Source organism: Lygodium microphyllum, chromosome 28 (genome assembly GCF_053477565.2).
Source record: "Lygodium microphyllum isolate KBCC chromosome 28, Lygodium_microphyllum_v1.1.10, whole genome shotgun sequence".
Lineage (NCBI taxonomy): Eukaryota > Viridiplantae > Streptophyta > Polypodiopsida > Schizaeales > Lygodiaceae > Lygodium > Lygodium microphyllum.
Window position 1 is genome coordinate 36543542 of NC_141162.1, and position 22493 is coordinate 36566034.

General features: G+C 43.6%; 1 protein-coding gene across 1 annotated transcript in view; it reads right to left on the bottom strand.

The window, feature by feature from the left end:
- LOC148011354 (protein NBR1 homolog) overlaps positions 1-22270 on the bottom strand; it is a 46146-nt gene extending 23876 nt beyond the window's left edge. Inside the window, exon 1 of the mRNA XM_087670543.1 lies at positions 22118-22270. Within this exon, the coding sequence (XP_087526669.1) occupies positions 22118-22135 (18 nt within the window). The 5' untranslated portion in view covers positions 22136-22270. The remainder of the gene's footprint in view (positions 1-22117) is intronic.
- Between the last annotated feature and the right edge of the window lie 223 nt (positions 22271-22493).

The following is a 22493-nucleotide window of genomic DNA, read 5'->3' on the forward strand; positions in this document are numbered from 1 at the left end:
CTTGAATCTTATCTTAATCCTATAAATATGAACATGAGGCATCTGTTAGCAGTCATGTTTGTCATGCCTTGTCATCTCCTGCCTATGAGTCTCGGTTGAGTCAAACGAGGACTTTTGGAGCTCTAACAGGTCTGTCATGTGTTTTGATGGGGGAGGCTACTCATTCTAGAGTGGCTATCTGTTAGAGATCATGGCCTGGTCGGACTGCACAGTCCAGTCGGACTGTACAGCCGGACTGCCACGTGGCAGTCCGACCCGCTGCTGTACAGTTGGCTGCATTAAATGCAGCCGACCTGCCTGTTTATTGCACCCAGATCCTGGCTATTTATAGCCGAGTTTTCAGCAGTCTGCCTACACTCTTCTGCTCGCAGATTACAGGCTGGTGGCTCGCGCAGATTCCGTCTCTGTTCGCAGATTTCTGACAGGAGACCGTGCAGACTGCAGCAGACTTCGAGGTGAACAGCAGGTTTAATCGTCAAGGTGGAGACACGCAGTCCAGCGCACTGCGCCCGTGTATATATCTGCATATCTTTGTATACAGCACACTTTATACAGCAGATCATCATCTTCCACTGTCTCTTTCTCTCTCTTCTCTCTCTCTGTGTTCTCTCTCTCTCAGTCCTACACTTCCGCACCGCTGCACTCTGACATGGTATCAGAGCAGTGTTAGAGGGCTGACTGAGTGCAGAACCAACCTGAAGAGGAGTTTCTATCGCGACACAAGGCTGCGTTTTCAGCGTTTGAGGGCAGGCAGGAGGGCTGCGCCTCGGAACAAGGCTGAAGCAAGCGTGGGCACGCGGGAAAGGAGTCCAGGTGGTGGATTTGCTGCTGTTTTCTGCTGTTTGACGAGGAGGAAGTTTGAGTTTTCAGCTTTCAAGTGCAGGTTTTGCGTTTTCATCGCCTCCGGCGGGTGAAGAAATTTCGGGACGCAGAAGAGCCCTAGCAAGCTGCGTTTTCACAGTCAGAGGGGGCTGCTTTTGCGTTTGTGAAGGCATTACAGGTGACAATGTCTACAGAGATTGACTTGGAGTTCCATACGATTATGGACCGGAAGGTGCCTGTCTTACCGGCTCTTCCCGCAAATCAGAAGCTCGATGGCAACAACTACCGCGTCTGGCGCGTGATGATGTTGGCCATCCTTGAGTCCTACGATTTGGTGGAGCTTGTACAGGAGGAGATCGACCGGCCCTCGGTGAGAGATGAGTCCAAACTCTCTTCCGATGCTCGTGCGGAGTTGGCCAAGGCACAGTCTCACTGGGACAAACTGAATGCCAGGATTCGTTCCTTTCTTTTTCTATCTTGTACTACAGCCGTGATAGCTCACATCGAGCACTTGACGGTGGCTCGGGAGATATGGCTGGAGCTTGATCAGATGTATAACCGGATGACCCTTATGAAGCGGGTTTCTTTGGAGGTTCAGATGCGGACCTTGTCCGTGAACAAGTCTTCTTCGTTGCGGGAGCACATCAACAAGCTTAGACAGCTTCAGATGCAGGTTCAGAATGCGGGGAAGCCGATTTCCTCCGAAGACATGGCGATCACACTCTTGTCCCAGTTGCCGCCACGATTCGGTGCTTTCTACTCCGCCCTTATTGCTTCGGGGTGAGAGTCTACTCTTCGGTGGGAAGAGTTGGTTCCTATGGTCTTGGACCAAGAGGAACAACTAAAGGGACAGAATGCTTCCAAGTCGGAGGCACTGACAGGTCAAGCCTCTCAGAAGAAGGGGAAGGACCAAAAGAAGAAGAAGGGGGATAACAAGTCCAAGAAGGACAAGGACAAGGACAAAGAATCCACATGCCATATTTGTGGAAAGACTGGCCATTGGAAGAAGGATTGCCCTGACAATGACAAGAAGGACACGAAGGATTTTGGAGCGGTGGCTGCACCCTCATCAGCTGCATTTCTTCATCTAGCTGTCATTGAGGACTCTACACCGAATGCTTCTGATGCTGCGATGACAGCTCCCCAGGCTCGAGAGTGGATCATTGACAGTGGTGCCTCCCGGCACATGACTCCTTCATCAGATGGTGTTGCCCAGTTGCAACCTTCGCATGGGCAGATTCTCATTGGAGATAGCTCTTCGGTGTCTATTGCAGGACGGGGTGAAATGCAGCTTATTCCAGATGGATGCGGCGGTATCCATACCTCAAAGGTCTTGCATGTACCAGGTTTAGGGTATCATCTTCTGTCAGTTCATAAGATTTGCTCCCTTGGCCTTTTGGTGGAGTTTGATAGTGATTCGGTGCGCGTCCTTGATCGAGCGTCGAGGAAGGTTCTATCATCAGGATATGAGGAGAACAGCATCTACAAATTGACGTCTTCTACCGCCCTCTCTACTCTTCTTCTTACCTCTCAGACACAGTCAGAGTTATGGCATGCTCGGTTTGGTCACCTCAACTATGATTATCTTCGAAGGGCATCACGTGGACAGCTTGTTCGAGGGTTGCCAGCAGCCATGTGTCTCCTGCATTCGTGGGAAACAGCATAGGGATGCGATTCCCAACAAAGCTTCGCGGCGGTCTTCTTCACCGATGGAGCTTGTATCTACGGATCTTTGTGGCCCTATGAGGAACGAGTCCTTGCGAGGGAGCTCCTACTTCATGTTGATTGTAGATGACTACAGCAGGATGACATGGGCCTATTTTTTGGCATTGAAGTTAGAAGCTTTCTCCCACTTCAAGGATTGGCTTCTCTTTGAGGAGAACCGATCAGGCCGGAGATTGAAGACCTTGCGATCCGACAAGGGTGGTGAATTTGTTTCTAATGAGTTTGCTCGTTTTTGTGCAGATAAAGGTATTCACCAGGAGTTTGCTAATACAACACTCCTCAAGAAAATGGCATTCTTGAACGAAAGAATCGAAGTGTGATCGAGATGGCGCGTACCATGATGGAGCACCGACAGACACCTCAGTTTCTGTGGGCCGAGGCTGTGGCTACTGCAGTCCACATCCTTAACCGCTCCCCCACTTCGGTCGTTGATGGGATGACACCTTTTGAGGCTTACTTTGGGACTAAGCCCAATGTTTCTTATTTTAGGGTCTTTGGGTGTGATGCCTATGTTCACATTCCCAAGGCTCATCGTGATAAATTTGAAGCAGCTTCCCGAAGACACGTATTTGTTGGCTACAGCTCCCAGTCCCAAGGCTATTGTTTGTATGATCCCGTCAAGCGGGATGTGTACACCAGTCGAGATGTGCAGTTCGTGGAGGTTCTGGCCATACCAGTGGGTGAGGAGCATCCCGTTCTTGGAGATCCAGGGGAGCGTTGGGCTCCCGCTACAGTTCCTTTGGAGCCCGTGCCTTTTGATTCTGATTTTGTTTCTGACACAGAGTCTACTGTTCCACCGGTCACCCCCAAGGAGTTACCACCGGTGGATATCCCAGAGTCTTCAGCTAGTGGAGAGAGACGAGAGAGGTTCGGCCTCCTCCTCGTTGGGCCCGTGACACACTCCGTGATTCAGGGATCGAGGGGGTCCCTGAGGAGTGGGGACCCCAGGATGGTCCTGGCGGTCACGGAGGCACCAGGCACATTCTACGGAGCTTGTTTGCTCTAACTATTGTTTGATGACCCGTGTCATGCAAGATCGAGAGCCCACCTTTGTAAAGGAGGCTTTACAGTCCGCACCATGGAAGAAAGCTATGGAAGCCGAGTTGGAGGCTATTGAGAGGAATGGCACTTGGTCACTCGTGCCACGCCCCCCGCATAAGAAGGTGATTGGCGTCAAATGGATCTTCAAGACCAAGTACCTTAGCGATGGTTCTTTGGACAAGCACAAGGCTCGCCTTGTTGCTAAAGGTTTTGCACAGCGCCCAGGGATTGATTGTCATGACACTTTTGCCCCCACTCCTCGTATGGCCACTATTCGAGCTGTTCTTGCCTTGGCTGGCCAATAGGAGATGGCCTGTCTACCAGTTGGATGTGAAGTCGGCCTTCCTCAATGGTGATTTGAAGGAGGAGATCTATATCGAGCAGCCTCCTGGCTTTGGATCTTCAGATGGGAAAGTCTACACGTTGAAGAAGGCCTTGTATGGCCTCAAGCAGGCTCCGCATGCATGGAACGAGAAGATTGATTCGTTCCTTCAGTCACAGTTGGGATATCGGCATTCCAAGGCCGATCCGCAGCTTTATGTACACACTTCCGAAGCTGGTTGTGTGCTTTTTGTATTGTATGTTGATGATTTGATTCACAGGTGATCATGCACAGAAGGTCCAAGAGACGAAGGCAGCTTTACATCGGACGTTCGAGATGACGGACTTGAGTCTACTCCATTTCTTTTTGGGCCATGAGATCTATCAGTCTCAGAGGGGGATTTTCATCTCTCAGCAGAGATATGTCCAGGAGCTCTTGGTTTCTTTTGCGATGGAGGATTGTCGGACCATTTCTACTCCTATGGATCCGAACTGGAAGGCCACTTCCCATTCAGCTTCTCCCATGGCGGATGCTTCCCGCTATCGTCAATTGATTGGATCATTGATTTGGCTCCTCAACACTCGTGTTGATCTTTGTTTTGTTGTTGGGCTCTTGGCAGGGTTCATGAGTGAACCTCAGACGGTGCATTGGCAGGCTGCTCAGAGGATACTTCGGTATTTGAGGGGGACGTCTGATTTAGGGATTCATTATCCAGCAGGCACAAGTGGTTCAGATCTTGTTCTTGCAGGTTGAAGCGACTCCGATTGGGCCGGTGATGTGGACCACAGGCGGTCTACTACAGGTTATTGTTTTACCTTGGGTGCAAGTGTTATCTCATGGAGTAGCAAGAAGCAGCCCACAGTAGCCCTTTCGTCTACTGAGGCGGAGTATCGGGCCGCGTCTTCCACCACATGTGAGGCTGTGTGGCTTCGGAGATTGTTGGAGGAGCTTTCTGCCCCCAGACTCGTCCTACTTTGCTGCAATGCGACAATGAGAGTTGCATTGCCTTGGCACGGAATCCTGTTTTCCATGCCCGGACGAAGCACATAGAGATCCAGTGCCATTTTATCAAAGAGAAGCTTCTGGATGAGACCATCACCGTGGAGTACTGCAAGACGGAGGACAATCTTGCAGATTTACTTACGAAGGCACTTCCCCAGGCTCTACTTAGGAGACATTCCAGATCCCTCAGGCTTCTGCCCCGCCCAGGCTCTGAGAGGGGGTGTTAGAGATCATGGCCTGGTCGGTCTGCCACGTGGCAGTGGCAGTCCGACCTGCTGTCGTACAGTCGGCTGCATTTAATGCAGCCGCATTTAATGCAGCCGACCTGCCTGTTTATTGCACCCAGATCCTGGCTATTTATAGCCGAGTTTTCAGCAGTCTGCCTACACTCTTCTGCTTGCAGATTACAGGCTGGTGGCTCGCGCAGATTCCGTCTCTGTTCGCAGATTTCTGACAGGAGATCGTGCAGACTGCAGCAGACTTCGAGGTGAACAGCAGGTTGCATCGTCGAGGCGGAGACACGCAGTCCAGCGCACTGCGCCCGTGTATATATCTGCATATCTTTGTCCAGCGCACTACACCCGTGTATATATCTGCATATCTTTGTATACAGCACACTTTATACAGCAGATCTTCATCTTCCACTGTCTCTCTCTCTCTTCTCTCTCTCTGTGTTCTCTCTCTCTCAGTCCTACACTTCCGCACCGCTGCACTCTGACACTATCTTGGTGCATTTCTTTTGTTTGTTGAGTTCCAATGTGTTTTCCATGAGCAGTTTTTGCATTTCCCGAGCTGTCCACATCTATTAGACATTATCCTTGCCAATCGGATTTTTTGGTGGCCATCTGGCATTTATTGTGCCACGACCAACATTAAATGCCAGTCAACTAGCATTAATTACATTTCCAGATTTCAATAGGCTAGTTTAAGGGGTTTTGTGGCTATTTATAGCCATTTTCCACTTGGCAATCATTCATATCATCATCTTCGTTCTTCCCTAGCAGGTGCACATGCCAACTCCATCACCTTTCTCTGTCTCTGATGCTGCCTTCATCATCAGCCTGATCTGTGCCCTCACTAACGCTGTGGATTGTGTGCAAGGACTGATCAGTCCATCATCGTTGTATCAGCATTCTTCTTCAGTCAATGCAGTATTCTTCCCTCATCTTCTGCTTCCTCTCTCTCTCTCTCTTTCTGCTTCTCTCTGTGTTTGTGTTTCTCTTCTATAGTACACTCTCACATGGTATCATCGCCTAAGTGAGGACACACACTGGAGATTTCTTGCAGAAGAGCAAGTTTTCATCGCGGATGAGCAGCCCAAATTTCAAAATGCAAATTTTCAGCTTGTGTTTACTGAGTTTATAGCCCGAACAGGTAGTCCACTGCCCATTTTCACCCCCAGGCAGCTAGGCGATAGTCTCCAGGGACCAAGTGGCAGCTTTTCTACATCAAGCAGCATCAACTTTTGCGTTTTGCCCAAAACACAAATTTGTGTTTTTGCATGTGTCCATTTCCTGGTGCAAGCATCCACATCTTTTTGCAGGTGACAGCTTCCTCAACCTTGGCGACAACTTTCTGCTATAAGCAACAGTTTTATATGCAAGTGATACACAAGTGACAGCCTCCTGTTGGCAGGCAACAATTATTTCTCTATCTAACGTAGCTTTTTGGGCATAGTTGTCAGGTACGAAAGGTACGATACGGTACGATACGATAAAATACGGTACTAAATGGTACCTTAAGATTTTATAAGGTACGGTACGATATTAGTACGATTGGACAAAAGATAATAGAATAGATATTTCAAGTCTAAATAGCAATGCTATTAGAGTATATAAGATGAATACTTGAGGGTAACATGCCAAGGCCCAAAACCTAATGCAGAATGCGCAACATGCGCTACTGCCATCTACAACTTATAACTACATAGATGGGAGTGGATACATCATACATGTATGATCATATAAATAAGAGAAGTGTGGGCTTGAGAGAGAGAAGGTTGAGAGAAATTGTTTGAATCTCAAATAACCTAATCCCATGGGAGAATCATATTAATATAAGGAGCATTTAGCTCGTCCCAAAGTGCAGTTCGAATGGGAAAGATGCATCCATTAAGTTGGTACCTTATGGTACTAATACGTAAGGTAAGGTACCTAAAGTATGGTATAGTATCAAACCTTTCGTACGTGGTACTAGTGCAACTAGAGAGAGGAAGAGGCTAGAGAGAGAGAGAGAGAAGGTTGAGAGAGAGAGGCTTGGGGGAGAAATAAGAAAGAAAGAAGAAAAAAAAAAGAAAGGAAAAAGAAAAAAAAAAGTTGTAGACTTAAAGTAGAATGGCCAAAAAGTGCCCATTTTTTCGTACTAAATCGTACGGATACGTATTGTACCGTACTGTACGGATCATACCGTACGAATCAGTCCATACTACGTACGGAGACAACCCTGTTTTTCTGGGAGATTGCAAATCCGAAGATGTCTTATCACTAGTTCTTTATTGACTCAGAGGATGAGGTCTCTATTCCTTCCTCTGAGAGACGAAGAGATTTTCGTGCTAGTTCATGCAACAAACGGAGGTCTCTTAGCCCATTTGTACAAGATCCCTCTCCTCCCCGTTCTCTCCATGTTTCACAGAAGGCCCATTCTACTGGCTATCATATGCCATTCATGGCGCCCTCGAAACAGGTGCTCGTACTCCCTTCTTTGCCCAAAGAAGACCGGCTTGATAGTTCCAACTACTCGCTTTGGTCATCTAAAGTGGAGTGTATCCTCCAAGGACCCCGATGACACAGTGGGTATCAAAGGTACAAGTTGTGATAAGTTATGCCAACCGAGCTTTGGGGGTCAATTGTTGTTAGTTTTAACCCTGATGTTGGGAATAAAGGGTCATCGTGCCTTTTATATGTGCTCGGGTGTGAACACACTATTAGCACATTTGTACTTTCTTATGTATCTATCTAAAACCTAAAGAGGTACACTAGTCTTTCTACTGAACAAGAAAGGTGTCGTGCTCACTCTCCTTTCTACTCATTGCACTCTCTCTCTCACTCTGTGCTGTGAGAAAGCATTGCATGTCTCAATCCTCGCACTCTCTGCCATAACAAACTAGTATCAGAGCAGGCAAGGAGTGCATGCTTCTAGAGACAGCTTAGGAGTGCACGCTTCTCAAGGCGTAGTCAGGCATGAGCTGGGTGAGCAAGCAACTGCCAAGGCGACTATTGCTATTGGAGAGCAAGCCGGCAGGTACAGTGGTTGCGTACAAGGAGAGACCAGGCGTGCTGGTCGAGTGCAGTCAACTGCTGCACGAACGACAAACTGCACGTGACCACGACCAAGCGGCGGATAGCACAGGCAGGCAATGGACCAGCAGGGCAGCAGTCAAGCGACAACACGCTACAGGCGGCATGCAACGATGGACTCGCGGGCGAGGCAATAGTCGACACACGACTGGACGGCCGACGGCGGGCGCGTGGCGACCTGTGTGGCGGGTCAACGAACCCCACAACAAAAAAAAAAATTAATAATAAAAAATCCCCCAAATCTTTTCTTTTACCCTCTTTCCTTTGACGACGTTCATACGTGGAAGCACAGTTTCCAAAACTGTGCAAATCTGGCCTGAAAAAATTGGGGCTTTTCCTAGATTGGGGGACCTTAATGCAGAACTCGACAATCTGACTAAGAAATTGCAAAATTGGTGCACATTTACCCCAGAATTTTGGGGGTTATATACATTTTAGTGAAAAATTTTCAATTTCACTGAAATTTATGCACACAGATCCAAGAAATTTGGAGATTTGTCCAAATTTGATGTGAGCAGAACACAATAGTGATATTTGTCTCAAAACTTGCAGGGATTTGTGACATTTTGCCTCCGACATTTGGGACTTTTCATGTGCATGCAAGAATTGGGCTAAAATTTACCCAATTTCTTGACATTGATGCACATTATACCCTGTGCAATTTAGGGCTTTTGTTGTTTGGGCAAAATTTGTGCGCCATTTGGTCATTTCATGTACATGCAGGTTTAATTCCATGCAATTTGGACATCTAGCACTTGGAAAATTTTGGGGTTTTTACTGAAATTGCTCTATTTTGGCAAATTTGGTCTATTCTATGCATGTCAAAGACAGTGCAGATGTATGATTGATGCTTTGAGCACAAAAATTTTGGGGCTTTTGACTGTGTGTGTCAAATTTTGTGCCCGTGGGTGCATGTACAACAGAAATTGCAACTAAAATTTGGGACTTCTCATGTAATGTGATGTATTTGTCCTTGGAACAGCTGTAAACAGTTGTGGAGTGTTGCATCACAAGGTTTAGTGCTTCTGAAAATTTATTTGTAGAACTGAAAAATTATTTGCAGGTCTGAAATTTCTGCATTGTGGTTATTTATTGCTGGTTGGTACTTGTTTGTACCTTGGTCACTTGTGTGACAATTTGGGTCTGCATTTGCTGAATTTTTTTGTCACATTTGGGCTGAAAATCATGACTAGTAGCAGTGACAGCAGTCATCTCATGCACATTAAGAGCCTAAAGGAGCACATAACTTTGCAGTCTGGCAAAAACAATGCTACAATATTATGTTGCAGAAGAAGCAGGCAAAGCCAATTAAGACCAAAGGGGCAAAGCCCGCAGATATGGAACAGGAAGACTGGGATGAGTTAAATGAGCTTGCACGCTCAACCTTGAGCTATCGATTTCTGATGCCTTGCTGTTTAACATTGAAGGTTTGGATTCTACCTATGCTATTTGGACTCAACTGTAAGAACTATATGCACAGAAGAGTGCCGCAAGCAAAGTTTATTGGCTAAAAAAGCTTAGGGATTTGCATATGAAAGAGGGTACAGCAATGTCTACTCATTTGAGTGAGCTTAACTCCATTTTCAGCCAACCGGTTGCCTTGAAGTTCATGATTGATGAAGAATTTAAGGCTACATTCTTGCTTTGCACTCTGCCAAATAATTGGGATGCATTCAGGACTGCTATGAGCAATTCTAATGCGATCCTTTTGTATGCTGATGTAGAGAGTGCTCTACTCATGGAAGAAATGAATCAGCAAAACAATGCATCCAATAAGTCTTCCAATGCTTTGCATACTAGGGGCAGATCACAGTAGAAAGGCAAATCTGATAGCAAGGGATGCAGTAAATCACATGATAAGGATGTTGAATGCCATCATTGTGGCAAGAAGGGTCACTTTAAACATGACTGCTACAAATGGAAGAAAGAGAAAGGAAAGGGCAAGAAGACAAATGATAGCAAGGAAGAAAAGAAAGAGAGTCAGTCTAAGAAGAGCAGTGTCAAAATTGAAGAGATGAATGTAGTCACTCATGACAATGACAGTGGGAATGACGTACTCTTTGTCTCTTCACACTTTAGTACACATGCTTTACTTGCAAATACGGATGATGACATGCACACTTGGATTCTAGATTTAGGTGCTTCCTTTCATGTCACCCCTCATCCCGAGTGGTTTTCTGACTATACAAGGGGTCAACGTGATGTTGTCCATCTTGGGGACGACTATGCATGTGACATTGCAAGTATTAGCAGCGTGCAGTTGCAGTTTCAGCATGGTTCTGTCTTAACACTTTAGCATGTACAACATGTACCTCAGCTCAAGAAGAGCTTGATTAGCACAGGGCTACTAGATGACGATGGATTTCATACCACATTTGGTGATGGGAAATGAAAGATCTGTAAGGGATCTAGAGTGATTGCCACATGTTATTAAAGTGACACCTTGTATCCTCTCCATGTATCTAGTGTGCGTGACCATGTTGTCGTGATCGAGCAGCCAAGTGTTTCTTTGTGGCATGGCCGATTGGGACACGAGTTAAACTAGAATGAAAGTGCTTTCTCGTTTGGATTACTTGCCTTGTCTTTGTTATGCTAATTTTGAGCATTGTGATCATTAAGTTTATGATAAACATGCACAGACATCTCATAAGAAGTCTCTTTCACTGAAATCTTCTCCTCTAGAGTTAGTACATTCCAATGTATGTCAGATGCCAAGGTTATCTTTAGGGGGAAAGAAATACTTTGTCACCTTTATCGATGATGCTACACGGAAAGTATGGGTTTATCCTATTCATAGCAAGGACGAAGTGCTTGACAAGTTTAAAAATTTCTCGACATTGGTTGAAAATCAGACTGATAAGATACTTAACTTCGCTCTGACAATGGTGGGGAATATGTTAGCAGAGTATTTGTCAGCTCATGTGTGAGTCTGAGCTTGATCTGGGCTAGGCATTTTTATTAGGTATTTTAGGTATTTTTCTGGTGTGGCATTTTATGCCATTGGGGCATTTTATGCACCAGTCGGCCAGCATTAATGCTGTCTGACCAGCATTATTGCTCCCCACTTTTTCAGCCTATTTATACCCAGTGCTCCTCCTCAGTCAGTATCATCATCATCATCTTCACCATCTGCAAACTCTATGGAGAGAGGAGCCAGAGCCAGTGCCAGTGCCAGTGCCCACGCAGCCAGTGACTCACTGTTGTATGCGACTGTCTCGTGTTCAGATATTTGGATTCCATTTCCCGTGCATACATCTGAGTTCTCATCCGTATCATGTTCTTTTCTTTTCTCTTTTTGTCTTGTGTTTCAGCAGTTTATTTCAGCACATGTTTATGCTTCCACCGCTGCTCCACTTCTAACATGGTATCAGTTTTCAGGATGTGTGTTTCTGCTGTGTTTTATTGCTGATTTCAGGACTGTTTTGTACCACTGCTGATCAGACGACTGCTGTCGCAGCCAGGCGACCTGTTTTGGGGCTGTTTTCAGCCTGCGTTTTTTGCAGTTTTGCCATCACCTGCTGCCTACGCACCCTCTACTGCCTGCGTTTTTCATCTACAGCTGCTGGCGACAGTTTTCTACCTGTTTTTCTGCAGTTTACAGCCTGCGTTTTTGCTGATTCAGCATCTTTCGTGGCTGGTTGACTGTTAATTCAGGCCGTTTTTGCTGTTTTTGGCAGTTTTTGACTGATTTTTTTGCCTTTCTACAGCAGATTTTGTCTTCTATTGATCAAATTTTGGTTTATATTGCATGTGAGCTCTCATTTTCTGCAGTCTATGCTTGTGTTTTGGCTGTGTTTCCTCTCTACATTCCATCTCTTCTCTACTTCTCTTCCTATCCTCTTCATATGGCTCCTCCGTGCACTTCCACTGATGATAAGTTACATGGACCTGATTATCTCACATGGAGTGCTGTCATGAAAGCTTGGTTTGTGCAGAAGCGGTTATGGTACATCGTCTGTGGAGCTCTTCCTCGCCCTCTCCGTCCTTTTCCTCTTCCTGAAGACTTTGATGAGGACAACCATGAGGAAGCGGTGCTCACATGGGACTCGAACGATGCATGTGCTTACTCGGCGTTGCTTCGGTGTATTTCTAAAGCGGTCTTACCGGCGGTTACCTCCTGTAGGACCTCTCCTGAAGTATGGCAGAAGTTGCAGCAGATGTACGAGGCACCTTCCACCATGCGGGCAGTCACACTTGATGGCCAGCTCCAGCAGATGAAGTTTGAGCCGAAAGATACTATTCAGTCTTTTCTTCTTCGTGTTACGCAGGTACAGGACCAGCTTCGGCACATGCAATCTGCTCTTCTCCAGGCGCATCTCGTCGGGACGGTCCTCTACAAGCTCCCCCCGGAGTTTGATGGAGTGGCCAATGCTTTGCATGGCAGACATCATCGACTCCTATCAGTTTTACACATATGACCTCGATGCTTCTTGAGCATGAGACATCCTTGAGATTACAGGGGCGGCTTCCGGCACATTATGGAGGCGAGGCTTATGTAGCTTCAGAGAGGGGTAACGAGAAGAAGAAGTCGAAGGCCCAGTGTTACCACTGTGGCAAGAAGGGACATTTGCGGAAGGACTGCAAGACGTTAGCGGCTTCCAGGAAGGAGCAAAAGAAGAAGCGGGATGTTGACTCTACCGATGAATCCTCTCCTTCCTCAGACTCCGACTCAGATCCTCCAACCAAGGAGAAGTCCAAGGCGTGGAAGGGGTCCTCTTCTTCGACTCGCGGGAAGGGCTTGGTGGCCCCTTCCTCGGCTGCTTTCTAGTGGTGATGATGAGGTCATCCCTCACAACTCTCTTGTGCCAGAGAGGGAGTGTGAGCGGGTGTTCAAATGGGGCAGCCGCGCCTCATCTATACTTTATACAGGTGCACAAGTTCCAGAGAGGGACGTCCCTGACGCATCGACTTCAGTCTGGCGGAATCAAATCCTGGAGCTGGGATTCACATCCAGGTTCATGATGAGCTGGTTATCTGACCGAGAACAAGAGGCTTTCGTCTGGAGCTCACATGAGGGGACACTTTGGCGGTCTGGCCAAAGGCGGGGAATCCATGGTTACCTATGTTCAGAGGCATTTTTGACAGGATGGTCTTGTATGCTACTGCGAGACATTGGTGATGGACACAGAGACATGCTATCATCTTCTCTATTTTCCGGTGTTTGGTACGATCGACATCGACATCAGGTTCTCTCCGAGGCACCTTGGTGGTGGCTTGATCACCCACTGCTTGGGTATCCATGGTTCTACTTGGTGGTTCTATGTTGTATAGTTTCTGATCCCTTTTCATTGTACTATTGTATTGTATCAGATCACTCATGATCTGAGAGAGGGTGTTAGCAGAGTATTTGCCAGCTCATGTGTGAGTCTGAGCTTGATCTGGACTGGGCATTTCTATTAGGTATTTTAGGTATTTTTCTGGTGTGGCATTTTATGCCATTGGGGCATTTTATGCACCAGTCGGCCAGCATTAATGCTGTCCGACCAGCATTATTGCTCCCCACTTTTTCAGCCTATTTATACCCAGTGCTCCTCCTCAGTCAGTATCATCATCATCATCTTCACCATCTGCAGACTCTATGGAGAGAGGAGCCAGAGCCAGTGCCAGTGCCAGTGCCAGTGCCCACGCAGCCAGTGACTCACTGTTGTATGCGACTGTCTCGTGTTCAGATATTTGGATTCCATTTCCTGTGCATACATCTGAGTTCTCATCTGTATCGTGTTCTTTTCTTTTCTCTTTTTGTCTTGTGTTTCAGCAGTTTATTTCAGCACATGTTTATGCTTCCACCGCTGCTCCACTTCTGACAGAATATGTGTCCAAGGTCTTTCAAGCATTTTGTGATATCCACCCCAAAATGGAGTTACAGAGCAAATGAATCAGACCATACAGGATAAGGTCCATCAATGTTGTCTCATGCTGCTTTACCTCATGATTTTTGGGTAGAGGTTGTTATGACAGCCGTACACTTAATTAATCGGTCACCAAACAGGTCTTTTGGGGGCCGAGGGGGGGAGGGAGGAAAGTTCCCCAAGAAGTGTGGTCGGGCAAGCCAACTTCGTATGCACACTTGAAAGTGTTTGGCTGCGAAGCATTTGTGCACATACGTAAGGAAAAACGTAGCAAACTTGAGCCAAAGTCCTATAAATGTATTTTCCTAGGATATGGTGATGAAGGTGAAATAGGGTATAGATTATGGGATCCCGAGAAAAGGAAAGTAGTATGCAAGCAATGATGTTATCTTCCGAGAAGATCGCATGCATAAACAACCTAAAAAGGCTGAGGAGGTCCGTAGGGTTGTATTCCGAGAAGAAATACCTTTTGGACAACAAAATGTGCCCATTATACAGCAACAAATACCTGCTGTAAATGAACCTGCAGATGCAGAAAATAATGCTGAAAATGATCAGCCAGCCATTGTCCATAATAATGAGCCACTAGATGTGCAAGAACAGCCAAGACAGCAAGCTGTTAATGCCGATTTGTAGGTTGAAATGCCAGGACAGCAAGCTGAAAATGGAAATTTGCAGGCTCAAACAGCTAGCAAACAATGATTATTGGGTTAGAAGATCGTCTAGGGCTACTAGACAACCTGATAGATTCGTTCCTGGTGCAAACAATGTGGCCGATTATGTCATGTTGACAAACTGTGGTGAACCGTCTTGCTTAAAGGAAGCAATGGACAGACAGGACAACAAGAAATGGTATAAGGCCATGTTGTCAGAGATGGAATCTCTTGAGAAAAATGGCACTTGGGACTTGGTGCTATTGCCTAAAGGGCAGAAAACCCTTCCATGCATATGGGTTTACAAGTTGAAGGTCACTTCTAGTTCCTCGCCAAAGTACAAAGCAAGATTGGTTGCGAAGGGGTACAAGCAAAAACATGGAGTTGACTTTGATGAGATCTTCTCTCTTGTAGTCAAGATGACTACATTGAGAACCATTTTGGGCTTGGTTGCAGCTGAAGATATGGAGCTCATACAGATGGATGTAAAGATTGCACTCTTACATGGTGATCTGCATGAAGACATATATATACAGCAGCCTGAAGGGTTTGTAGCAAAAGGGAAAGAGAAGATGGTATGTAAACTTAAAAGGAGTTTGTATGCTGAAACAAGCACCAAGAGAATGGGATCATAAGTTTAATACATTTATGCAATCTCAAGGTTTTCATAGAAGTCAAGTGGATCATTGCTTGTACATCAAGAAGGCAGCAGATGGCAGCCTGATTATCTTGGTTCTATATGTTGATGACATTGCTTGTACATCAAGAAGGCAGCAGATGGCAGCCTGATTATCTTGGTTCTATATGTTGATGACATGCTAATTGCTGGCAGGGATACTCATGCCTTGGACTCACTGAAGCAAAGTCTTCATGGCAACTTTGACATGAAGGATCTTGGTAATACAAATCACATTCTTGGCATGCGAATACTTAGAGATAGGTCAAAAGGAATACTCTATCTATCTCAACAGGTGTATATCTCCAAAGTCTTGCAGCATTTCAATATGGAGGGGGGGAAAACAATTGGGATTCCATTCCCTCCATATGTGAAACTCGGTGCAGAGAACAGCCCTACATCGGATGATGAGAAGGCTGAAATGGCCAAGATACCATATGCTTCAACTGCTGGCAGTTTGATGTATGCTATGGTTGCTACACATCCTGACATTGCCTTTGCAGTGGGAGTGGTTAGCAGATACATGGCAAAACCTAGTAAAAAGCATTGGAAAGCAATGAAAGGTATTATGAGATACCTGAAAGGCACAAAGGATTAGTGCATCTACTTTGGAAAGCAGAAGGCATCTGTCATTGGCTTTACGGATGCAAACTATACTGGTCATGCAGACTGTAGAAAGTCCACTTCTGGGTATGTGTTTACCTTCACATGAGGAGCAGTCTCTTGGATCTCCAAGCTACAAAAGTGTGTTGCATTGTCTACTACAGAGGCAGAGTATGTGGCCGCTACTGAGGCATGCAAGGAGGCTTTATGGCTTTCACATCTGGTGGGAGAGCTTGGCATTACAAAGTTACCTAATCTCCATTGTGATAGTCAGAGTGCTATCATGCTAGCATGGAATCCCATCTTTCATGCAAAGACGAAGCACATACAAGTGAAGTATCACTTCATTAGAGATGTACTTAACAGCAAGAGCATTGAGCTTGTCAAAGTGCATACAAATGATAATCTTGCAGACGTTCTCACGAAGGATCTTCCAACAGAATGGTTTGCTCATTGCCGACAGATGATGGGAGTTGGATAGGTCTATGTATTTCAGCTTTGTACATACCTAGACTTAGCTGATTCTTTTCTCCTCTCAAGGCACATTGCCTTTAGGTGGGAGGTTGTTGGGAATAAAGAGCCATTGTGTCTTTTATATGTGCTCGGGTGTAAACACACCCTTAGCACATTTGTACTTTCTTATATATCTATCTAAAAGCTAAAGAGGTACACTAGTCTTTGTACCGAACAAGAAAGGTGTTATCTTCACTCTCCTTTCTACTCACTGCACTCTCTCTCTCTCTCTCTGCTATGAGAAAGCATTGTGTCTCAATCCTCGCACTCTCTGCCATAATACCTGGGACAATTATTTAGCTAATAAGTATCAATAGTGACACTAGGGACTAGTATTAATTAATTAATTAATGCCACTCTAAGGGTCAACAAAGGTTGCAGACCACTCCAGGTTATAAATGGCCTAGCCAATTTAATTATGGATGAGCACATTTAATTTTGGGCAAGGTCAGAAGAGCTGAAATTAATTTTCAAGATGATTTAATTTTGAAAATTAATTAAATGACTGGATAATACTAAAAAATGTTTTTAAAAGTTTGTTGATTGCTATAGTTAAGTACTTAAACGAGGAATTACCACCCTTTCTAAGAAGAAAGACTGGTTTCAGTAGATTACATCAACCTCTCCTTGCTCTCTAACAGCCTCCTCCTCTCTCTCAATGTTTGAAATAGACTTCCACCAACCCCTAAAAACATTTCTTCCACTTGCATGGGCAAGTTTTGCCAAGTGATAGCCTTCTAATCTCATTTTCCAGCATTATCCAGCTTGCTAAATTAATTTTCAGAATATTACTTTTAAAAATTAATTTAACAATTATTCTAGTACTCAGAAAATTAATTCTATCAGCCAATAATTAAATTGGCTAGGCCAATTTGTCTTCCAAGTATCCCTAAGCAATTATTGACCCTTAGACTAGCATTAATTCATTAATTAATTCCTAGTCTCTAATGTCACCACTCACATTAGTAGCCAATAAATTGGTCTAGGCCCAATTCTGACACCCGGTACCACCTAGTATTTATCAAGCATAACTTATTACAACTTTTACCTTTGACACCCACTGCATTCTCGGAATTATTGGCCTATTATCATAAAATAACTACCATGCCCATCACATGTGCTAAACAACCTTGCACATTTGATTAATACCTTAATCAAATGTTATCGGTAAGATTAGAGCATCTCAAAATTTCACGTCCCCAAATCTCCCCCTTAAAATCCTTGCAATCATCCTTGATTGCATTGCAAGCCAAAGGGAAAGCATACTACACTAGAATTTCTATAAGGCATCATAGTCACAACATTGGCCACTGTGGTCCAACCATGCCATGTATCCCAAACTTGCTGAAAATTTCCAACCTGCATATACATAACATAAAACTGAAAATTAGTCCAAAACTGTTGCTAGAAACCTACTAGATGCATACATAACTCATGTTTCTTAACTATTTTGACTATTAACCATAGAAAAGCATTAATTCAACATAAACCATGGCTGAAATTATGAATGGTATTTACTAACATATTGTTGTCCATGGAACCAACTGTAAACCATTGAAGATTGAGCATAATCTGATCATAAATTGATCACTTGCTAATTCGAGAACTAATTGAAAAATCTGATCAGAAACTTATGCAAAACCGATCCCAAAAGTGACCATAAATGATTCTCAAACTGATCAAAAATTGAGCTAAAACTTATCAGAATTTTTGTCTCAAAAGTGAGATAAAAATTCGTGCCAAACTCATCATAAATAATCGGAAAGTATAGTTTCAGTGCCCAGGTGAAACTTAAACTCATCTACATGCATCTCACAGTGACTAGCACACTGAGTAGTGACCTCAGTGCAAATATACTGTCAATATAGTACCTCAGATGCATGCTAAATGCATCCGAGATCAACTATATACAAGATCTGTCCAAAACTCATGGAGTGAAGTGCTACCTCCCCCTTGAGCATCAAGCAATGCTCCAAACCTCTGCTTTGGGTAGCCTCAACCAACACATCAATTGTAGCATTTGCTTGAATTCCACATTGGCTATTGCGCTCGCAATAGATTTATCCAATCCTTTGACAAAATAAGATCTTTGCAGATCCAAAGATGGCCTATTTGCAGCATCTAATCTGTTTAAGAGTTTTTTTAAATTTTGTGCATAGTCTTGAAAGTCGACTCTAACTTAAAGGCATCTCGGTAAAGTTGCAACAACTGAGAATGGGCTGCTAAGTCCTTCTCTTCTATCCACATTGCATCTATTGGTGAAACAATGTTGAAGCTTCACCAAGAAGAATATGAAAAGTTTACCTCTAACTTTACTTGCCGCAAAACCTCCACTAGGTTATAGGCCTTTCTTCCCCTTAAGCATTGCGATGCTTTATACTTTCACATTGCTGCAATTCCAACTTAACTAATACACAACATTGCATCCAATTGACTAGCCCCTCATGTATATCTGACATGCTAGGAGCACCATATGCATTAGGAAACATTCTTATTTGTATACTTTGGACCATTGCAATGTGATGGTACATGGGAATTTGCATATTACCAGCCATACCAAGATACATTTTTCCATACGGTGCATGGATTACTAGCCACATTTTTTCTCATGACCAACACTATACGGAGCATTTACATGACCGGCATTAATAGCATAAGTCCCAAACACAATGATTGCATATATACATTGTCAAATGTCACTTTATGCCCTAGCATCATGCCAACATTGTTATACATGCGGTTATGTGTATTACCAACCATATCTAGATAATTTAGCCTTAGATACCACACATTGATTGTTACATATGATAAGGAGTTGTGTTATACATCCCCATATGCAATACCTCACCCACCATAGCATGGAAACTAAAGCCACCACCAAAATACCCTAGTTGCCCCATCATTGAGTGCATGTCCTATTGTTCAAAAAGCATTGAATTGGCATTTCCAAGTTGGCCTTGCATATGCATCATTTGCCTCACACACATCATTTGCTTATGCTCACTACCCATGTTTGGAGCATCATGCTCCTATACTGGCTCTTCTTTTGGTGCATCTTATTATCCCAAAGCTCTTGAAGACAATTTCCTCTTCTTCCCTTTGCTGCTCTCCTTTTAAGGGTTCAAAAAGTGAATGAATTGAGGATCATTTGTCAATTGCATAAACATCTTTAAATTGGTCATTAAATTTCTCTTCCTCTTATTGGTCATCAACTTCAAGAAACCTAAAAGAACCCACCTCTTGTCTAATTCCCTCATTCTCAGCTTACTACCCATACTACAAGCCTTGTCCAAGATCACGCATTGCATTTTTTCCAACACTTTGTGAATTTTCAAATCAAGAGGTATCATCCCTACTAAAAATTCCATCTCGTCATCTAAAAATATTCTTACTGTAATGCTCAATTGACTATAATTTCAGCAGTAGAGTAAAGACTCTACCCTTCAATTAGGTACCTTAAGCCCACCAATTCGAGAGAATTGAGGGTGTCTCGACAATGAAACCATGAAACCTGTCTTCCTTCTCTAAGGGGGTGGTAATGACCTGATTTAAAAGTAATTACAACAAGTAATTAATTCACATAAATTAAAATGCATACTTTACCACTTTAATCTTGGATATTGAACACTCTATTGGTCCCAAAATTGGCACCCCTTGCGTATTTATTTATCTTGAATTGCAATTTGAATTGAATAAATATAATGAGATTCCCTTAATCTCCTTCACTCTTCAACTACCTCTTGCTGTCATAAATAACAAGCAAGTCTTCAAACCAATTTGCCCCTTGGTTTGCTTGGGGATTCGACTTCATCATGCTCCTGAAAAGACAAATTCAGTCCCAAATCTGATATTGACTGGCTAGCCTTTTGAATTTTCCTGAAATTCCTCAATTTTAACTACTCAAATTCACATCCTAGACCCTCATTTCTAAGCATACATCCCGAGGTGGCTATTAAACCTAATTTGTACTATAAATCTTAAATTGACTAAAATCTCTTCCTCTAATAGCTAAAATTACTGGAATATACTGTGATAACTTGAGAGGTGGCTAAGAGATGAGAGAGAATACTGTAAAGAGATAAATTTTAGAGTTTCATCACAAGAAACACTAAAAAGCTATTGCTTCTCTACTCAAATAGCCATGAAAGCTATCACATATAGCTTAGAACCACCAAAAGATTGCTGCCCCCCTCCCGTATACTATCATGTGCACCAGAAGAACCTTCGATTGCTGTCATTTGCTCCTAGAGGGCTTCAAACTACTATTACATACTATAGAATTGATCCTTGGCAGCTGGAAATCACATCAATAGCCTCTCCTTGCTCTCTACCAACCTTCTCCTCTCTCACAATGGTTATTAGTTCTTAGATCGACATTAATTAATTATTTAATGTCTAGTCTCTAATGTCACCACATCTCACACCGAGTACCAGTACCACCTAGTACCTATCAAACATAACTTATTACAACTTTTACTTTTGGCACGAACTGATATCTTGGGCTTATGACAGCATAAATTATTTAAGCACTTGTACGCAAAATTGTTTATTATTATTTTAACTCTTTTGTTATGGCTTTATGGTAAGATAACTATTTTTGTCAGGTTACAAATATGATTTTGACTGTAGCAATAATTAGATGAGTATTAAAAACTATAAGCAAAAGCAAGTCATTCAAATGAAAGAAGCAAAATGCCAAAAAGAATACTTTTTTAGCGCATAAACACATAAACCAATGATCAAGCTTTCATATATTGTGTTAGCACTTAAGCAATATGATTTACATACAATACATTGTTTGGCAAAGCATTCAATCATTCAAACCCTTTGAACCATAAAAACTCCAAGTCCACTTCATAAGAGAAGCACATGTAGTGACATATCAATATTCATAAATAAAAAATAATAGATTGAAGCATGAATAAGCATGTAAAAATAACATCACTTGAATTGGCTAATCGCATTCCAGACTCCCATAGCATGTATTTCATAGGATGGATAGACTAGGCTTACAATGAGCTTATTGGCCTATAAATACATAGCAAATATTTTCCACCATGGATCTCCAACTTCTACTACACCATGCACCCTTGACTGTAGCTTGTTTCCATAACTTTAAAGCTTTCAATCCCTAACATGGCACAAACTAACATGCAGGCATACGATGCATCGTGTCCTGCTTGATTGGTAGACTAGACAGTTTAGATGTAATTCAAAATGTAGGTTCTTTTGGCTACATGATGGGTGACTAGACATACAAAACAGATTGTGGGCAATCAATTCCCATCCTGATTGTAAACGAGGCCCTGGTAGGAACAGTCCTACGATGTGCCCACAAAAAAAAAAACCCAGAAAGAAAAAACCTGGTTTTTTTATCAAGACAAGCTTGAATTTTAATGGGTTTTTTGAGAATCCATCCGAAGAAAATACATGCTAAACATAGGTTTTCTGTGAACACTGTTTGCGTTTGCTTACACAGGCTTGTGAGCCCTGGCAGTTTATTTACTAAAGCAAACGGCACTAGCAAGCGCGCTGTGCAATGTTGCCATCGCCAAGCATCATCGAGCCACAGAGAAGAAGAAGAAGAAGAAGATACAATTCACAGAAGCTCTTACCTTGATGATGAGCGCCATTAGGCTTAGGGTTCCATCAGAACTTTTCCCCCGCGCGTCCCTGTAAGCCGCGCTCTGACACAACAGCCGCACGCCCTTCGCCTGATATAGAGAGGAGAAGGATAATCGTATATAGAGTGGGTCAGTGTGATAACTCTCTCTATTGAGAGTCTCTTATTTTTTTTCCCACTCAAAATCCCCTTTTTTTTTTAAGGAACTCAAAAACTAATTTTATATATATATATATATATATATATATATATAGAGAGAGAGAGAGAGAGAGAGAATCATTGATAATTGATACTAGCAACACAAGCCACACCCACTACCGCATCTCATGTGGTGTGAATCATTGCGAAGCTCGCAAGGCTACGCCTCG